Here is a 22,055-nt window from a genome sequence, read left to right on the forward strand (position 1 = left end):
TTATATATATATCATAATTTGGCTCCAAACCTCTTACAACTAATTTAGACAGAAATGATCTAGATGATAACTTAATATATGCTGACACAATCTCTATCCAGAGGAGGCTGAAACTCTAAGGAGAAATATATATGTATGTTAAAAAAAATAAAACAACCCAGCTAAGCAAACCAATTTTTTTTTAATGGAAGAAACTATTTTTATTCTGTTAGCTCCAAATCCTATTGTAATTTACTTGAAATGAGTCAGAAGTTCAGATGATTGCATAGGGAAGCAAATAAATTAACAAAAACTTTTTATAATTAAAAAGTGTCTAGAACATCATTAATTTATTCTTATTTCTGATTTACCTTAAATCCCTGCATCAATATTATTAATTCTAAATGAAGGCCATGTAAAAATAATAGGCCATTCTCATAGCTCTCTGTGTTTGTTTTTTTTTTCTCTCATTGGTTTTATTTCTTTCTTTTTTTTTTCATTTATTTTATTAGTTTTGGGAGGCTAATTACTTTACAATATTGTAAGTGGGTTTTTGTCATACATTGAACAATGAATGCCCATGGATTTACAATGTATTCCCCATCCCGGATCTCCCCTCTGCCACCTCCTCTTACCCGATCCCTCTGGGTCTTCCCAGTGCGAGCCAGGCCCAAGAAACTTGTCTCATATGCATCCAACCTGGGCTGGTTGACTGTTTCACCATAGATAATTACATATTTCGTGCTGTTCTCTCGAAACATCCCAACCTCGCTTCACGCCGAAGTCAGGATGGCTGCTATCCAAAAGGCTACAAGCAATAAATGCTGGAGAGGGTGTGGAGAAAAGGGAACCCTCTTACACTGTTGGTGGAATGCAAACTAGTACAGCCACTATGGAGAACAGTGTGGAGATTTCTTAAAAAACTGGAAATAGAACTGCCATATGACCCAGCAATCCCACTTCTGGGCATACACACCGAGGAAACCAGATCTGAGAGAGACACATGCACCCCAATGTTCATCGCAGCACTGTTTATAATAGCCAGGACATGGAAGCAACCTAGATGCCCAGCAGCAGACGAATGGATGAGAAAGCTGTGGTACATATACACCATGGAATATTACTCAGCCATTAAAAAGAATGCATTTAAATCAGTTCCAATGAGATGGATGAAACTGGAGCCCATTATACAGAGTGAAGTAAGCCAGAAAGATAAAGAACATTACAGCATACTAACACATATATATGGAATTTAGAAAGATGGTAATCATAACCCTATAGGCAAGACAGAAAAAGAGACACAGATGTACAGAACAGACTTTTGGACTCTGTGGGAGAAAGCAAACCAATTTTAAAAGTGAGGCTAACTGATGAAGAAAAGCCCATTGGAGTTGTGGGCTGTCTTATCACATAGAGCTAACAGGCACCCAAGACGATTCCAGTGTAAATGCTCATAAACAACATTTTGAACACATCTATCCAGCCCACACTTGAACGAGTACCATAGTAGGGTGTGAGACAATACTTACATAAAGACGTGCTGATTGAGAAGCTCAGTGGAAACCAGTGGAGACAGATGGGCCCAAGGTGGAGTTGGAGCCCAGGGGTTAGAGGACAGTGACTTAGCTTTCCAAAATAAAGATACCAGTAATTCACTTGGAAACATCCTCCAGCTCATTCCTCAGTTAAAAGAGCAATAATGACACAGACCAGAAAAACCAATAGTATGAGTAATTTATCAGTTCCACCATGTTCTCTCAGAAGCCCAAATGTTCCGTACATTAATAATTAAGTCTTAAAAACTTCCAACTGTTGTAAGAAGAGTACAGTATACAAATAATAAACCATCACTATTTTCTTTACCACAGTCCTTCTTTACAAGTTTTTTTTTTTCCCCTACATAGAGGTGAATGGTCCCTGAATTTATGTAATGGATACATGTATTCATTCATTCACTCATTCATTTATTCACTCACTCCACAAACATTTATTGAATATATAATCTACGCACAGTGCTAGGGCTAAGTGGAAACATGTTCACAGTCTAATGAAGACAAAAATGAAACAGAAGGTTTTCCATGAATCAGGTACTATAGTAGAGGTAGGCAGGCGACAAGTTATTGCAGAGGGGCCTCAGAAGAGGATGTGGTCAACAGCACAAAAGGGGAGCATTCCAGATAGGTTTCAGAGAGCAATACTAACTTCCTCATTCTCAAATTTCAAGGCACACTCCTCAGACACTCTGCTGCTTCCAACAGTATCCAATACTGTCTTGAAATTTCCATTTGCCCAAATTTTCGTGATGAGACCCTGATTATTTTGCCCCTAATCTTTCCTGGCTGGTCCTTTTCCTATTCCATTGGATGGTACCTCTGCTCAAGCCTTTTAATGTGGCTGTTTTATTCTTCCAGTTTGGGCCAGAGCTTCTTATTCCTTATTGTGTATCAGAATTACTGCAAAATCTTTTAAAAATGTACAGGTGTCCCAGCATACCCTAGACTTGGGTTTTGGGGCCTGCATATACGAGCCATATGCTTTTTTCTTTTTTTTTTAAGATTCTTATGCCAGTCAGGATGAGAACCACCTACTTAAGCCTGCCTACCTTTAACTGCCCCATGTAGAGACTGTTCATTTCTGTATCATTCCCTCTCTCTGACTTTCTGAACTGCCTCAGTTTGGGGCCTGGAAATAGTCATCAGACTGAGAACCTTGGAGCGTGAACTACTCATATATAATGTACTTATAAATGAATTAAGCAATGCAAAGAAAAATTCTTTGTTGGTCCAAGTTTTATAAATATGTTAATGAAAAGTATATCCTTGCTCTATATTCATCACTCAAGTAACAAAATACACAATCTTTAATGATCTGTTAACCAACATTAAGCAAAATTAACCAAGGCATGTTAACAGAGCCTTTCAGTTATCTTCAGAATCTGAATTGCATTTGGTATCCTATGTTATTGGGCTTCCCTGGTGGCTCAGACGGTAAAGTGTCTGCCTGCAGTGCGGGAGACCCAGGTTCAATCCCTGGGTTGGGAAGATCCCCTGGAGAAGGAAATGGCAACCCACTCCAGTACTCTTGCCTGGAAAATTCCATGGACTGAGGAGACTGGTGGGCTACAGTCCATGGGGTCGGACATGACTGAGCAACTTCACTTTCACTTTCCTATGTTATTAGCACCACTAAGCAACGAAACATAAGTCCACTGAGCAATATTTGAGCAATGAAAATAATTATAAATACATATGAAATTATTAATGAAATATGCAATAACACTTCCAGAACTCACAACCGGACAATTCGCCATTTAATTACTGCCTTCTACCATCAATCTTTCAAAATAGATTAATATAAAGCTTTCATTTCATCCTTTCAAAATGCTTATGTAATTTGTTTTAAAGAAATTACTCCTTCAGGCAAAATCAATTCCAATAGCTAAAACACACATGCAATGTTACCGAATCAAACTTTGGTCCACTGTCTCGCAAGAAATAAAGTCATTCTACTGACACTTGGTTGTGGTGAAGGAAAGTGCAGTGCTCAGCAGAGACCAAGCGGCTAATGCTCAAAACACAGAACTCCTAGAAGGGCTTCTGGGAAGAGTGTTTAGAGGCAAAGTGAGGGAGGGGAGCTCACGGTGCTTTGTGCACAGTACTCTGGCTGGTTGATGGTGAAGGGACAGAGGCGGTGACACAGGTGTTTAACATTCTCAATCTTCCGGCTCCAGCCAATGTGGGGGCCACGTGCTCATCAGGCAGTTAGCTTCTTCCATCTGGTAGAGTTTTAGTAGCTGTAAAATTACTCAGGAATGTGAATCAGATTGTCATCTATGTCCTTCATGGAGGAACTAAAGATTCTGTGACTGCTATATGGATGATTTGCTGTTTAAACTTTTCCTGTTCTCCTGACCCAACTGCTACTTTTTGTCATTACTATATATTGACATTCTTGCAATCATTAACTCTTGAGCCAACCTTCTGTGACTCTGGGGAGGCCTGGGAAACTAAAGCTTTTCTACAAACAGGAGGCAGGTGGAGGACATGGTAGAGTCTGTCCTGGGAAAGCCCCATAACGCCTCTTGCTCAGTATACAATACTTGACTGTCTTTTTCTTCTTGGAATAGAACTGCCTGCTGAGAATACTAGCTCTATTCTGCTCTTCAAGGCTGTCTTTCCTGCTGATACTGGGTGGGAATCTGAATAACTCTGAAGTTCATTTAATAGTTCCTACTTTGGCACTCGGTGGCTTCCCAGTTGGAGCAGTGATAAAGAATCTGCCTGCCACTGCAGGAGACACAGAAGACCTGAGTTTGATCCCTGGGTCAGTAAGATCCCCTGGAGTAGGAAATGGCAACCCACTCCAGTCTTCTTGCCTGGAAAATTCCATGGATAGAGGAGCCTGGCAGCCTACAGTCCATGGGTTCACAAAGAGTTGGACACAACTGAGCATCACCACCATCACCCACTGTGGCATTCACACTAATCAATATCCTCTAATTCATCTTCGAATTAATAAAAGTAACATTTTTGCCTTCTTAAAAAAATGAAAATAAAAACACAAGTGCAAACACAATTACACACCTACACTTTTAAAAATATTATACTGGGAAAAATATTTCTACTCCTGTGACAGTATCTAATAATACTGCTCATTAATCACCCTCAAAAATAATTTGCTTTTAGAAATATTTTGGCATGCTTTTCTTTCATTTTGTACCTGAAAGAAATCTCATCTCATAATTATTCTTTCAGACTCTTCCATTCATCAGTTTGGTTATAGGCAGACTTCTCCTGAGCTAAAAAATATTTTCATTCCCAGAAGATTTCATCTTCTTTAGTATCTAAATCTTTACTGTCTAATATGGTAGCCACTAGTCATTTGAAATGTGGCTAGTTCAAATTGTGATGTGCTATAAATATAATGTAAATGCTAGATTTTAAAGATTTAATGAAGAAACTTTAAATATCTCATTAATAGTTTTATGATATGTTGAATAATTTAGACATATTAGAATAAATTAGATGTATTACTAAATTAACTTCACTTTTAAAATCTTTTATTATTGGATGAGTTTTGGTAATTTATGGCTTTCAATGAATTGGTTCATTTCATCTAAATTGTTGAACTGATGTGCATGGAGTTATTCTTAGTATTCCTACATTATATTTTTAATGTTTGTGAGGTTTAGAGTGATGTCCCTTCTTTCATGCCTGATACTGGTAATTTTTATCTTCTTTTTTTTAACCTTTCTCAGTCTGGCTAGAGGTTTATCAATTTCACTGACTTTTTCAAAGAAACATTCATTTCTCTGTTATTTTTCTGTTGTCAATTTCATTAATTTCTGCTCTTTATTTTTTGCTTCAGTCTGCTTGCCTCAGTTTTTAATTTTTTCTTATTTTTCCTGTTTAAGGTAAAAACTTAGATTGTTGGTTTGAGACATTTATCATTTTCTAAAGTAAGCATTTAATACTCTAAAATCTACATGAGGCTACTAGGAAATTTACAGTTACATATATGTCTGATAAATGGTGCTGGAATAATTGGATCCTCATGTGTAAAAGAATTAAACTGAATCTGTATCTTACACCACTTAAAAAAGTTAACTGAAAAGAGATTAAAGACTTAAATATAAGACTTGAAACCATGAAATTCCTAGAAAACATAGGAACAAAGCTCCCTGACATATGACTTGGTAATAATTTTGGGGAGTATAAAATCTAAAGCAAAAAAAAAAAAAATCTAAAGCATAAGCAACAAGATTAAAAATGAACAAGTGGGACCAAATCAAACTAAAAAGCTGCTGCACAACAAAAGAGATCATCAACAAAGTGAAAAGATAATCTATGGAATGAGAAAATAATATTTTCAAATCATATATCTGATAAAGGGTTAATAGCCAAAATGAACAGAAACTCTTAGAATTCAATAGCAAAAACAAAAGAAAAGAAATTAAAAATGGGCAAAGGATCTGAATTGACACTTCTCAAAAGAAAATATATTGAAAGGTCGACAGGTATATGAAAAGATGCTCACTAGTCATTAGTGAAATACAAATTAAAACCACAATGAGATATCACTTCACACCTGATAGAATGACCTTCATCAAAAAGTCAGGAGATAATAATGCTGACATGGATGTGGAGATAAGGGAACCTTCGTGCAGTGCTGATAGGATTGAAAAATTGGTACATCCACTATGGAAAACAGAATGGAAGGTCCTCAAAATGTTGAAAATAGAACTCATGAATGACACATTTCTGGGACTATAACCAAAGGAAGTGAAAACAGTAACTCAAAAGATATCTGCAGGCCTCCATGTTCATAACAGCATTATTTACAATAGCCAAGACATAGAAGCAACACAAGTGTCCATCAACAGATGAATGGATAAAGAAATTGTGTATGTGCACACAATGGAATAGTATTCAGTCATAAAAAACCAAATTCTACCATTTGCAACAACATGAACAAATCTTGAAGGCATTATGCTAAGTGAAATAAGTCAGACAGAGAAAGACAAATACTGTATGATCTCATTCACATGTGGAATCTAAAAAACAAACCAAAGCTGAGTTCATGGATACAGAGAACAGATCAATGGTTATCAGAGGCAGAAGGTGTGGAGAGGGGGGAACTGGTGGTTCAAAAGTACAAATTTGTAGTTGTAAGATGTAATATACAATCGAATGTCTATAGCTTACACTGCTGCATAGTATAGGGGGAAGTTAAAAGAGTCCGTTCTCATCACAATAATTTTTTCCCCTTCTCTTTTCTTTTTTTTTTCTTATTGTACCTTTATGAGAAGATAGATGTTAGTTGACCTATGGTGGTGATCATTTTACAATATATATAAGTCAAACTATCATGCTATAAGGCTTAAATTTATACAGTGATGTATGCCAATTATCTTTTAATAAAACTGGGAAAATAAATTACATGAGATTACATTTGTGGTTCATATTATATATTTCTATTTATTGCTACTCTAAGAAGTGCTTTCTGTCTAACACATTAGTAAAAGTTTAATAGCTTATGTGAACACTGAATAAAAAATCTCAGGCTTTCAGAAAGCAGTCAGCAATAGCCTTCAGTGGTTTGGGTTCCTCTAGTTCCAATTACATAAATACTTGGGATATATTTTGAGCTGAAACTTAAAGTAAAAAAAATGTCCTGTGAAACTGAATCTGACAGCTCATGGTTCTTTAGAGTTCCTTCTCTACTCATAGAGTAATTAGGATTTCTTTAAGAAAATCAGACAGCCATCTATCTAACGTGAGATATCAAGCTGAAACATGAGGCTGCTCTCTCACCTTCATCTTCTCATTTCACTGGCTTGACAGATGCCTGCAATATGTACCACAGATGACCTCTTACTGGTCCTCTAGCCTGAAACCTGGGGCTTTAATTTCCTTCACACCACTGTATCTGCAGTACCAAGCAGTGGGGAGAACAGAGGGAAGAAAAAAGGAATGTGAATCCATGACAAGTTTGGGGACCACAGGACTGGAAAAGGTCAGTTTTCATTCCAATCCCAAAGAAAGGCAATGACAAAGAATGTTCAAACTACCACATAATTGTACTCATCTCATGTACTAGCAAAGCAATGCTCAACATTCTCCAAGCTAGGGTCCAACATTACGTGAACCGAGAACTTCCAGATTTTCCAGCTGGATTTAAAAAAGGCAGAGGAGCCAGAGATCAAATTGCTAACATCCGTTGGATCATACAAAAAGCAAGAGAATTCCAGAAAAACATCTACTTCTGCTTTATTGACTATGCCAAAGCCATTGACTGTGTGAATCACAACAAACTAGAAAATTCTTAAAGAGATGGGAATACCAGACCACCTTAATCTGCCTCCTAAGAAATCTACATGTGAGTCAAAAAGCAACATTTAGAACCAGACATGGAACAATGGAAAGGTTCCAAACTGGGAAAGGAGTATGTCAAGGCCGTACACTGTCACCTTGCTTTATTTAACTTACATCCAGAGTACACCAAGCAAAATGCCAGGCTGGATGAAGCACAAGCTGGAATCAAGCTTGCTGGGAAAAATATCAACAACCTCAGACATGCAGATGACAACCACTCATGGCAGAAAGCGAAGAAGAACTAAAGAGCCTGTTCATGAAAGTGAAAGAGAGGATTGAAAAAGCTGGCTTAAAACTCAACATTCAGAAAACTAACATCATGGCATCTGGTCCCATCACTTCATGGAATATAGATGGGGAAACAATGGAAACAGTGACAGACTTTATTTTCTTGGGCTCCAAAATTACTGTGGATGGGGACTGCAGCCATAAAATTAAAAGATGCCTGCTCCTTGGAAGAAAAGCTATGATCAACCAAGACAACATATTAAAAAGCAGAGGCATAACTTTGCTGAAAAGGTCCATCTAGTCAAAGCTATGGTTTTTCCAATACTCAGCTGAGCACTGAAGAATTGAAGCTTTTGAACTGTGGTGTTGGAGAAGACTCTTGAGAGTCCCTTGGACTGCAAGGAGATCCAACCAGTCCATCCTAAAGGAGATCAGGCCTGGGTGTTCATTGGAAGGACTGATGCTGAAGCTGAAACTCCAATACTTTGGCCACCTCATGTGAAGAGCTGACTCATTGGAAAAGACCCTGATGCCGGGAAAGATTGAGGGCAGGAGAAGGGGACGACAGAGGATGAGATGGTTGGATGGCATCATCGACTCGATGGACATGAGTTTGAGCAAGCTCCGGGAGTTGGTGATGGACAGGGAGGCCTGGCCTGCTGTGGTCCATGGGGTCGCAAAGAGTCGGACACGACTGAGTGACTAAACTGGGGACCACAGTTCCTTGGTTAGAGATAAGATCCCTTCTCTCAGAGATTTAGACACCTGCCTACTGCCTCCATCTTTACCAACACTTGGGAATTGCCTGGGTTGGAGCAGAGAGAATAGGAAAACACAAGGCAAAAAAAAAAAAAAAAAAAAAATCAAGGTATTTCTTCCCTTTCTAACTTACAGAAGACCTCTTTCTAGGTCTCAGATCTGAAAGAGAAGACTTTTCTGAAAAATTTTCTGTTCGTTTTCTGATGCATTCTTCAGGGTGTAAATTTGCTTTTGACCTGAGCTGAGTAATATTGAAGAGAGGGGAACAAAGCAACAACATTGCTGGCTTGGTGATCTTTGGAACTCTCGACACTTTCCCTAATCTACGTGCTAGTCCTCATTTTCAGCATCCTCAGCACACATGCATTCTGCCAGGTTTACAGCTGCATTTAATGGAGACAGGGTGGAGGGCATTTAGTCCATCTTTCCTGGAAGTAGAGTGAGTATCCAATTTTAAGACTTTTTTAAAAAAAAAAAAAAAGACAAAAATTCTAATCTCAGTCAAGTCCCTGAACTTCAAATATGTGTTAGGCGGGAGATGACGGGCACAGGTATTAATCATTTGAAGGACAGGTCTAACCACAGAATCAGAAGTTCGCCATATTCTCCTGAGGAGTGATAGCTAGACTTGTCATGAGAATGACAGAGCCATGTTACTTGAAAACATCTTGAGTTTTATGCATTTGTACTTGAAGTAAATCTAAAATAAGGCTGTTGTTTAGACAAGATGCATTATGGCTAAGGCTAATCAGGTAGGAGTGTAGTAGACTTAAATAAACAAAACAAAATTCCCTCATTCTTGATTAAGTCTGTTTTTTCTGGAGCAGAAGTATCTGTTGTCATCTGAATAGAATACAAAAGGTATATTTTTATTCCGACATTTAATCTAACTCGATGTATGCTGAAGATTGGGAGTGGCGGTGAGTAGATTCTGTGCTATCATCTAACCTTGGCCACCCCTCACTTAAATATCTTGAGCTGTCAGAATTCTGCCTTTTCAGTCCAAATCTTAGACCAAAACCCTTTTTTACATAACTAGTAAGCACTATGTGTTCTACTTTCTGTAGAAACTTTTTGTTTGTAGATTTATATTTTAAAGGATGACTAAAAAAAAATGCTAGTTATGGTCCTGACTTTTGACCCAATTTTCAAATAGGAATATGTTGGCGACAATGTAAAGCCCAACCAGCACTAGTTTAAACACTCAAGAGTTTGTCCATGTCATGGCAATACTATACTTAGGGCTCAAGATACTCTCCTACAGTATAAAAGAAACATAAATAATCTTATACTTCATTCCCCCATTGTTGGACATTTTTTTGTTTCCAGTTAAGTTATTCTATCAAAAACATGTGAAAAGATGCTTAATATAATAACAAAGCAGCTTCATATCTGTATCTTTACTAGTGTTTTCATTTCCAAGGATTGATTCCCAGAGGTGAGGTTGCTGAGTCTCAGGATGTGAGCATTTTACATTTTAATGCTTGCAAGTTTCCAAAATACTTTTAATAATCCAGATTCTCACCAACAGTATAGAATGCTGCTGTCCTCACATTCTCACCATTACCAGATGTTACCAATATTTTAACTTATAATGGTGGATAGACAGAGAAGGGGGCAGCAGAGGATGAGATGGTTAGATAGCATCACCAACTCAATCGACATGAATTTGAGCAAACTCTGGGATATAGTGGAGGATAGAAGAGTCCATGAGGTTGCAAAGTCAGACACAACTTAGCAACTGAACAACAGGCAATGAATGATTTACTTTTTATCATTATCTAGTTTAATTTCTTAGAGCATTATTGATGTTGAACATCTTTTTACATGCTTACTGGCAGCTTGTCTCTCCTCTTTGAATAGTCTAGTATTTATATTTGATTTATTTGTCTCTCTTATCAATATAAAGGAGTATAATAACCCTTTTGTTGTCATATAAATTGCAAGTATTTTCCCTCTAGTTCATTGTTTGTCCTTTAAATTGGTCAATGATGTCTGGAAAACTCATACTCACCTACAAAACAGCTCATATATCACTTTCTCTGTCAAGCTTCCCCTAGTTTTCCTGGAAAAATTAGTCACTCCTTCCACTATATACCCATAATATTTTGCACACATCCCTGTGTGCTGAGTTATAACTAAAGACTTTTTCCTCCTGATCAAGAATATCAAATTCAAGTCAAAGAGACGAGCATTATAACAGATATCTTTGAATCTGCTTTCATTTTTCTAAAAGTAGATCACTCACAAACTTCAAAGTTTCCTTTTTACTTATCATTAGTATTATCATACCATCTTTCATTTTAGAGAATCCCAGCTCTACTTCTCAACTGTCTCCCCATGAAAACTCTTCTTTTCTTCTGCCTGTCTGTTTTCATTCATGAGGATGCCAGCATCGCTGCTGCCCTCGTTTCCAGTTATCTATTGCTGTGTGACAAACCACTGCACATCCTGAAGACCTAAAACAACAATTATTTATTTTGCTCACAGTTAATTCTCAGGCTGGGCTAAGTGGGTAATACTTGTCCCCATTCTGTACAGGTCCGGTTGGCAGTCCAGCCAGGTCTGGAGAATCAATTTCCAGATGGCTCACTCACATGACTGGCCAGCCAGAGCTGCTGCTGGGACACCCAGTTTGTCTCCACATGGGCCTCTCTATAATGCTCCTTGACTTACTCAACAGGTTAGGTTCCAGGAGTGACTATTTGGAATTACAGGAAGTCAAAGTAAAAGTCTCTTGAGACTGGACCGGAAACTGGCACCGCACCATCATCACCTATGCTATATTCATTTGCTCAAAGCAGCCAGAGTCCACTCGGTTTTAAGGGAATGAACTTAGACCCCACTTCTCAATGGGAGGCATGCTGAAGACACCATGGTCACCTTTAATCTGCCATATCTTCCCAAACATTGGGTCCTTCCAGGGTTGTCAAATCAGCATTTGCTATACCCGAGCCCTGCTCTGTTCCCTGCAGAAGTGTGGAAAAGCTTCAATTCCTTCCGACTCTATGTCGCTTGGTGTCCCAGCCACAGAGAAATACGATGAGCATTTCATATTTCCCAGGGACCGTTCAGCTTCTGCCAAGGAGCCCAACCTTGACTGCTAAACCAAGACACGGGTAAGATAGAGAGTATCCTTGCCAAATTTTTTACCCTTCAGTCACTGTGCTGACAAAAAATGTCTCCTTATAGAATTCCTTCCCCTCTAGCAAATCAACTCGAATCAACACTTCATTAAGTACGGACATATTCTATAGACAAACCAGTTTGGGCTACTTATCCCAGATCTTAATGGGCCTTTACTTCAGGTCTGAGAAGCCTATTGGCACGGACTCTTCAGCCTCTTAGGCCAAATTATCTCATAAAAACAATATTTTATAAGATTGCCTATGGCACTTTCAAAATCTAAAGAATGCTATATAAATTCTGTTTCACCCCACAGCTCCATATTGTGCGCTGGAATTGAATGTCTGGGAAGAGAAATACCCTGTACACTACTAGGAAAGTGCTATGTCAGCCAGGGAAAATCACTAGGACGTTTTGCTGTTTCTTAGTTGTGAGAATACTAGTTTCGTTTTTTAAATGGAAAAGCCCTCTATTCTCAAAAGCATAAAAGAGAAACCACACTGCCCACTGGTTCCCACTCCCCCAAGAACCTTGCACTGTTTCCATATTGTCTCCATGACCTTCGTCAAAATGATCAGCAAACTATGACAGGTACTTTACATGTACAGAACACTACGACACAGATTCCTTTGAACCACAGATCAACTAAGTGCTGGAATTTGGAAGGTGACAATTAATTTCACCTCTCTCCCCCCAAGATTCCAAATCAGTTGAGAAATAGACATCTAAATCCATATATATGGATCAAAACATCTGCTATTGTTACTGGCAATGCTGGGCTGGAGGACAGGTTTGATTTGACTTTCTACTTTTTCTTCTTTAAAACCTAGTCCTTGGGACCTGCCTCTGGAGAGAACTGGGACTGAAGTATAGACATGTATTTGGCTGCTCTGTGTAGGCCAGACTGTGGCCTGTTCTGCCATGCAGGGACATCTGGCCAAATCAGCAGAAGCAGAAAGAACAGAGAACCTGCAGCCACAGGCAGTCATGGTCTGCAGAGAGAGCCCTTGAGGCTGGCTTCCCCATGCTGGCCACTCCCCTAGTCTCATCAGCTGGTAACACAGTGCCCCTCACTCCTATAGGCAGAGGAGACATGGCTGAAAGCATCTTTTCCAACATTTCTGAAAGGGAAGAATTTCCTAACTTGTGAGTCTTACAGGAAAACAGAAAGGAGAGAAAATAAGTCTCCTATACGAAGTAAACATTTAGGGTAAATCATTGCTATGACACAGATCTTGTAAAATATGTTAGTCCTCTTCCAACCCTGTCCTAAAGCATTCTATCACATTCACAACACACATGCTAAAATTTTTTTCAACATGTAAATATATATAATTCAAGTTACACAGTCTTACTTTATTAAAATACATGATTAAAGACCATCATGAACAAAGTGAAATGATAATCTACAGAATGGGAGAAAATATCTGCAAATCCTATAATGAGGGTTTTATAGGAATTTATATCCAGAATATGCAAAGAATTCCTGTAACTCAATAACAACAACAACAACAAAAAACACCACCCCAGCTAAAAAGCAGGCAAAGACATTTCTCCAAAGAAGGTGTATGACTGTCCAGTAAGCACATGAGAAGATGTTTAACATCATTAGTCATTAGAGAAATACAAATCAAAACAACCCTGAGATACCACTTCATCAAACAGGATGACTATAATTAAACACACTCAAGTACACACACAGAAAATAACAAGGTTAGCAATGATGTGAAGAAACTGGAACGCATTGTACATGGCTGGTGGGAATGTAATATGGCACAGCCACTGTGAAAAACATTTTGGTGTTTTCTCAAAGAGTTAGCATAGAAAAGCCTGATGACCAAGCAATTCCACTCCAAAAGAACTGGAAGCAGGTATTCAAACAGATACTTGTACACCACTGTTCACTGCAGCGTTATTTACAACATCTGAAAAGTGGAAATAACCCAAGTGTCCATGGTCAGGTGAACGAACAAGTGAAATGTGGCATATCCATATATTTAAATATTATTCATTCATAAAAAGGAATGAAATTCTGACACCTGCTACAACATGAATGAATCTTGCAAACATTATATGGTAGATGAAGTAAGCCAGACACAAAGGGATAAATATTATATGATTCTATTTACATGAAATACCTAAAATAGACAAATTCTTAAGGGCAGAACGTAGATTAGAGAGGTTAACCAGGGAAGGGGGTGGGAATCTTTGCTTAATAGGTACAGAGTTTCTCTTTGGGGTGATGAAAACTCGGGTGGGAAGTTGATAGCTGCAATGTCTGCACCAATATTGTGAACACAGTTAATGCCACCGAATTGTACATTTAAATATAGCTGACAGATGAATGGATAAAGATGTGGTATATATACCCAGTGAATATTACTTAGCCATTAAAAAGAACAAATTTGGGTCATCTGGAGACATGGATGGACACGGATGTCTTACAGAGTGAAGTCAGTCAGAAAGAGAAAACCAAAGAGCATATGTTAATGCATATATGTGGAAATCTGGAAAAATGGTCCAGATGAACCTATTTGCAGGGCAGGAAAAGAGACACAGACATAGGGAACAAATGGGTGGACGTGGTGGGGAGGAAGTGGGAGGTGGGATGAATTGGGAGCCTGGGACTGACATATATACAGTGCCATGTAGTAAAATAGCTAGCTATGGGGGGTGGGGACAGTGGGAGGGAGGTCCAGATGGAAGGGACATATGTATACTCATAGCCAATTCACTCTGTTGTACAGCAGAAAACAACACAATATTGTAAAGCAACTATATCCCAATAAAAAAATAATAAATAAATAAATGCATGTAGTACTTATTACCTTTTGTCTTCTAATTATAATAGCATTCTTGTCTTATTTCTTTTACTAAACTATAAGTTTTTTAATGTCTTTATGTTTCACTTTCTCTTTTCATCCATGCTAAATACATCATAGGTCCTTGATGAATGATAAATTTTAAAAAATGAAAAAAATGATTGAAATTGCAAATTCATATATTTACCACAAAATTTTTTTAATGATTCATTCATACTAAATATAATTTTACATATTTTATAGCAGTTTATAGGAGAAAAATCACACTATTCTTTATTTAAGAAATAAGTTTTACTAGGACTACTATAACTAATATATTTTGACTACTCATTTTTAACTAAGTAAAGAAAAATAGGACAAAAATAAACATTTACTGGGTCAGAGATGAAGTTGGAGTCAGGAAGTCAATAGATTTATAAGTCAAGTCAGAGGTGAACTTTTCAGTATTTTATATTTTAAAGGGTCATTCTTCACTGAATGCTAATATCATATATTGAAAACAAATACAGGAGCCAGGGTCCAGAGGTTTTCTTGGCTCTTATAGTTGTAGTTGGGCTTTCCTGGTGGCTCAGATGGTAAAGAATCCACCTGCCAGTGCAGGAGACGTGGGTTCGATCCCTGGGTCAGGAAGATGCCCTGGAGAAGGAAATGGCAACCCACTCCAGTATTTCCCTGGGAAATCCTACAGACAGAGGAGCTAGTGGGCTACAGTCCATAGGGTCACAAAAGAGACATGACTTAGCGACTAAACAACAACATAGTTGTAATTCCTTTGCACAGTAGCAATGCAGTTAGTAGTAAGACAGATGATAAGGGGCAGAATGTTTTCAGAAACATTGCTAAGGCATTTCTGACCCTTCTTTCCTCCTTGAAGCACCTGAGGATGTGGTGCTGACAGGGGCCACAGACAGATCTTTGTTACCTGCTTACACTTCGCTCTTTCCTTTGCTGAATTCCTTCTTTCTCATTAAAATAATCATCGAGTGTGGTTTGAGAATCTAGATGCCTTTAGGGAATGAATGTCTTCTCCACATGTTTATGTTTTCCCCCACTGAAAACAGGGAAATATTTCTCTCTGGACACTCCATAGAAATGGTTAAGTACTCTGTTGAAAGGAAAATAAGGTCTCTGGGGTGTAGACATTACCAACATTAGAAACACTCTAACAAATTCTGTGTCACCAGAATTTTCCCCTTTACTCTAAATTATTAGGATTTGAGATAATTTTAATGGAAGGCAGAAAATAGTTTCCCTATAAAATTAAATACTCAAATTTCTCTGGTATATTAATTATCAACAGAATAATTATATTACTTTTTCTTTTCAAGGCAGCAAGCACTTCTGTAAATCATTGCATTTCCCGCTCCGCCCCGCCCCCCCCCAGATTTCCTTTGTAGGTGTTTGAAGGTATCAATTACTATCATAATTTTTCAAATAAATTACCTGAGACCACAGAGGCTAACTACTGTGTCCAAAGCAGAGTGGACTCAGCACAGAACTCCCACACCCTCCCAACACTCCTAATAGTACATTCTTCTTTATAATTAGAACAAATCTCAGGGCCCTGTGCATAGGGAAAACACTGGCGTGAACATTAAATATTAAATATTATTGGCTTATCGAACTGCTAATGTTCCTATCATTCAAAGAGCTCATATTAAAAATAACGCAGTACAACAATTTCCTGCTACAGGTTAAGATTGTACCTACCCTAACAACATAATAACTGGTAAATTAAGTTACTCCAGCCATTTACAATATGGAATTCACATTCCTCTTATTTAAAAAAGTCTTTTGTCAGCAAATATGAAACAGACTTCAGACTCCTTGATTTTTTTTTTAACCAAGATGATGGTACTACTAAAAATTTCTTGGGGGTAAGTGGCTGGTTTGTTGGGTTAGGAGAGGGTATGGGAGATGGCCACCAAGAGGTCATGGCTAGAGCTCTGCATGAAGTCAAAAGGTCTTTCTACTTAAGACCTCAGGTTCTTAGCCACAAGCAGAGAGGGAGAATGGTTCCACTATTCCATTGCCCATCAAGACAAGATCCACAATAGACATGAACCTTTGATCCAACCTCTCCCAATCATCTTTACAGACAAAAGCCTAAGGTCCAGAAGACTGGCATTAAAGGACGAGACTTCACAACTGAGAATCACAAGCACCTTTCACACATGAATCCCATGAATAGAAAACCCTCTTCCAGCTGTGCTCCTGCATAGATTCAGGCATGCAAATTTGAGCACAGTTGTCAAGGAGAGATGAACTGCTCTGCTTCAGAAAGAATTCTCCCTGGAATTGGAGGTCTGGATAGGAATAGGGCTGGGGGAAAAGAGGTAGCCCGAGAGACCCAGACTGCTGTGAGCTTCCCCACCACCCATAGCTCATCAGCGGACCTGAAAGTGCTGGCTGGGCATGGATTCCTAGCAGGACCTGGGGAAGACATTCAGTTTCCGGGTTAACTGCAGGTATGTATGAAGGGACTGGGGACACAGGAGACCTTGAGAAAGTAAACCTCTATGGATGAGCGAGAAGTGTAGGGAAGTGTTGCATTTCCACAATTCATAAAATTGAGCTTTTTCTGTAGCAGCAAAACCTTGAATTGTTAGCCAGACTAAACCAGCTATTGGCATGTGTCTATGTGCTTATTCACTCGGTCATGTTTGACTCTGCAACCCCATGGACGGTAGCCCACCAGGCTTCACTGTCCATGGGGTTCTCCAGGCGAGAATACTGGAGTGGGTGGCCATTACCTTCTCCAGGAGATCTTCCCAACCCAGGGATCGAACCAACGTCTCCTGCATTACAGGCAGATTCTTTACCATCTGAGCCACCAGGGAAGCAAAATTAGCACTAAAGCATAGGTCTTTTGATCACTGATACAATGACTGCTTACATCAGCATGTGTTTTTTAAGATATACAAAGGACTTCCTGGTCACCAGGGATTTCTACCTTGAAGAACAAGGAGCTATCTACACAGGAGAATAAATTCTGGACTCTAATACCCTCCTGCTCCAGTACTAACTCTTTCTTCAACTTCTCAGTCTGATTTATCCTTTTACTTTTACTACTGCAGATGGTACTTGTCAGATGCCTATCAGCTCTGCCTCTAAATCTAGAAAGCAAGTGTAAATTCCAGCCTAGATGTTCAAAGAAGCAAGTAATATTAAAGTACTAATGACACAGAATACCCAGTCATTGTAGATTCTGAATCCGGCCTCTTTGATTTTAGTAACAACACTCATTTGCCTACGAGGGTTATTACTCACAGGGTTCGCTGCTGCACAGGGTTCCATTCTCAGAAGGAGAAACCACTGGGGGTTTAATGTTTTACCTATTACTGTCTTGAAGTTCTTAACAATTTTATCTCTGACTGTGTGTTCCGTAAGTAAGGTTCAATGGGGCAACAGAGGAAGCGCTGAGGGATGGGAGCCTCACTCAGCATGTGGTCCGTCCCTCCGGGGAGAGAAACTTTGTTATCCTGTCTGCTCCCCTGCCCCTGCTGAATGACCTCTGTCCTCTGCCCTGGCACGTGTCAGGGCACAGCTCAGAAAGGTTGGGGTCAGGTCCACACCCTGTACACTGAGCTGGGGCTGAGCCCCCGTGTCTGTGGGGGCTGCACTGACCCCCAACATATTCCCCTGCCCGAAGGAGCCAGACATTAAATAACAGATTTTAAAAACACCGTCACAGGCCAAGGAAAAGCTTCTTCCTGCTTTTCACTTTGTGCTGGACCCCACAAACTATATTCCTGTCTCTGAGTAGATATCTTATCTGGCAATCGCAAACCAACATTGTTTTTAGATTCTTAACTAAATAGTCACAACATATACACAATAATAACTCTTCATTAAAACTATTCCGTGGTTTCAAGAACTCAATAATAAGTATAAAATCAGATCTTTTCAATAGTTCAAGGGGGAAAAACCCTCTATATTCTTTTTGCCAGCAGGTATCATTAACAATACAAGTTTGGATCTATTGTTGTGGCTTGACAGTACATTGCATGAAATGGAAATGATGGAATTTTTTTTCATGAAGGCAGCCAGGAAAAAAGAAAATACTTATTTATCCACAGTGAAAATATTATCACTCCATATTTTCCATCAAATTAGGGACAGTTTAAAAAAAAGCCTTGTTACTCTTCTCCAGTGTTGGTGTTTGCTCAAATATAGTGTTTTTCCATTATCTATCTGGTATGACGTTAAAATAGCCATAGGTCAGTGACATAAGGGAGAGTCAAGGGGAAGTGTAAGAAATAGCTTTTAATTTCTTCTTAATTTTGTATCTGCTTCATATTTTAATATCTTACCTTGAGTTTGGCCAAAAGAAGTTCATGATCGTGAAGAAGTTTTTTGGTTTCATCTTGATTGCTTCCAATTTCTAGAAGATTGGGCTGTGATTCAGCCAACTGAAGTTGTACCCATTTGCCACACTAAAAATAAAAATGAAATAAAATGCACTTTCAGTTCCCCTTATTCCTTCCCTTTAGCCCTTCTCCTTCTCCTTTTCTTTTTCTTTTTTTCAAAGTTTCCAGTTACATTGTGAAGAGTTTAACCTTTTTACAGAGATAGGTCTTACTTAAATCGAAACAGTTCTAACTAGATCCATGCCCTGGCTTTTCTATTTTTTACTCATAGGATAAATTCTTTTCTCTTAGCATATTAGATTTAAATTAAAAATTCCCAAATAAGGAACATTTACAATAGGTTATGTATTATTGAATAGTACAAAATTATAGAATAATTCACACAATTTTACATTCTCTTGCTCAAAAAAAACCAACTTCTATAAACATAGTGATTTGAGCAAGTAAGGTGTGAACTTCACCAAAGGGAAAGGTTTCACAAATGTAATTTATGCTAACCAGTGTCTTTAACCTTGCTGAACTGATCAGAAAGAATAAACAGCAGATGAAGCAAGTGATTCTTAGTTTATTTCAAAGTTAAAACATAATATTTTTCAAATTTTATTGTTGAATATTCAATAAAGTACGTACAAAAATATCAGTGAAATCAGATGTGTGACAACTGCCATTTGAATGCAGTCAACTTGTTTTCCACATGAAGGACCCTTTCAGTGTCCTGCCCCAAGATATAATTCATCACTGCATTTCCTAAGGAATTGCTTTTTTAAGAAGCAATATCGATTAAGGAAGAGGAAGCACTGCCGGGCACATGCACTTGGCTAAGTGAATTGCTGAGGAGAAATGAGAAATCTACATGTCTATTCTAGATCATTAGTAACCTGAGACTTTAGAAACGAGAAGCCCACATAAATCAGACACAAGCACTTCTATTAAGACACACTTTCCATTTTGAACAGCTTGGAGTTTATTTCAAACAGCACAGCAGTGAACTTAGGGAGCTGAGGAGGCAGAATGGAGGGAACTTTCTTAAAGAGTTTTAGTTAAGAGTTTCCAGTATAATTTCAGAGTTGTTTTTTTCCTTACTGTCAATTTAGCACTGATTCTTTTATCATTCATTCTATATGCATTCTTCCTCATCCTACTCAAATAAATGTTTCATATTTGAGGGAAAGAAAAGTGAATAAAAACAAAAACAACAGTAATTTTTCCTCTTTTTCCCTCACTGCTGATATTTGCAGTTACTCAGAGCATCATAAAATGACATGCAAATTTTCAATTCTGCTACTTTTGCTTCTGGCTTTTTTCCACGTCCGTCCATTGCCTTTGAAAAGAATAGAGGTCAAGGGACTCAGCAGAGGCCCTGTTATTGTGAGACCAAGTCTCGAGAGCCCTGGGCAAGCGGCCTTGGTAGGAACACTTTGCATTCCATGCTTTCAGTGCTTCTAGACTGAATCATTTTGTTCAATGTCAAGTACTGCTTTCCTGTTTCAAATTTTCACAGTAACATAAAATTTGCAGTAATTAAGTGAAATTAAGCAGGCTTTATTGCCCATGTTTCTTACAAAAGGCCAGAAAATTCATTTGGTTAAGCCTGGCGGGGTCTTGAAGGTAACTGGCTGGTGAGCACTGATTCCCTTCACTAAACCCTGAATTCTTGAGGTGGTGAGTTGTCTAAATCCAGGCAAAAGGCTTCAGGAATTTTCATAGGACATATTCATAGGGAATAAAACCATGCATACATTCTTCAACCTAAAGATGTGTGCTCATCTTTGCAAATGGGCAAACTGTTTGACATAAAACATGCAGAACCCTTTAAGTCCCAAGTGGCTTCAATTTCCTGTGGTTAAGGGCAAGTTAGACACATACCCTTCGCATCTTCCCTGGTAGGGTCTCCATTCTCTCACCAGTGTGACAAGGATTTTCTAGTGCCTTCACCAGGTCAAAACCAGAGCTGCAGAGGGCAAGTGTCACTGTCTCTTGTTAGGAGTTCCCTGTGCTCCGTCACACTGAAAACAACGCCGCCCCTTATCCGCTGGGACCCTCCTCTTCCCGCCTTCATCACATCCACTCTCAAAAATCACAGATATTTCACAGGTCCACTGGACTCTTAAGCCTAGCAATCACAAACCTGTGGTCACAAATGCTTTGTCTTTAAAAACCAAACTGAAAGTATACGGTAGGGTTTGTTATTGCTTTTCTGAAAAGTCAAGCTGCTGTAGATGTTTTATGACTAATCGAAAGAGAAACTCTAGCAACTGGCTGAAACTTAGCAAAGGGTCCTCTCAGTTGCCAATTTAAAGAAGCATTAAGATGTACTTGCTGGGTTATTTTCTATATGCCATGTACTGCTGATGGTGCGGAATGTTTTTTAGGATTGTCAGCACAGAGCAAGAAGCCTACAGCCACACAGAAAAAAGGGAAGTTGTCTGCTTACCTTTATGACAGCTATAACGATTTTGGAGTCCCCAGCCTGCACAGCTACTGAACTGACTGTCGTCGTAGAAGACTCCACACCAGGACTCTCTTGGCTGGACATGGTACGTTAGAACCAGTTTACGCGTTGGACAGCCTCTGTGCAGATGTGTGGCTGCTGCTCATTTCAGAAGGCACCACTGGGGTTACTTGGATTCATTCAGGGAAACAGCTCCGCTCGCACTGATTACTCTGCCAAAAGGAAAGAACAGGAGGTTAAAAATAGACAACCTCATTGAGTTTATCATGAGAGAGAGAGAGAGGAAAGAACGAGAGAGAATCGCCACACCCCTAGTATGGTAATACTGAGCGCCTGTTATTTTGGCCATTATCTTAAACGCAGAGGGCAGCTTCTAGCTCTCTGCCTATCAGCTGATGTTTGATAGCAAATGGAAAAAGAATTACATCCTGACAACCCAAGATAC

General features: G+C 38.8%; 1 protein-coding gene across 5 annotated transcripts in view; it reads right to left on the reverse strand.

Annotated features, from left to right (window-relative positions):
* CCDC141 (coiled-coil domain containing 141) overlaps positions 1–22,055 on the reverse strand; it is a 241,259-nt gene extending 219,204 nt beyond the window's left edge. For 2 of the 5 annotated variants that reach the window (XM_043488048.1, XM_043488047.1), the window contains exons 1-2: positions 21,593–22,048; positions 19,102–19,224 (exon numbers count right to left, since the gene is read on the reverse strand). In XM_043488048.1, the coding sequence (XP_043343983.1) occupies positions 19,102–19,224; positions 21,593–21,694 (225 nt within the window). In that variant the 5' untranslated portion in view covers positions 21,695–22,048. Of the gene's footprint in view, positions 1–19,101; positions 19,225–21,592 lie in introns of all 5 variants that reach the window. The other 3 variants (XM_043488046.1, XM_043488049.1, XM_043488051.1) reach the window with 3 other exon arrangements.

Source organism: Cervus canadensis, chromosome 15, assembly GCF_019320065.1.
Source record: "Cervus canadensis isolate Bull #8, Minnesota chromosome 15, ASM1932006v1, whole genome shotgun sequence".
Lineage (NCBI taxonomy): Eukaryota > Metazoa > Chordata > Mammalia > Artiodactyla > Cervidae > Cervus > Cervus canadensis.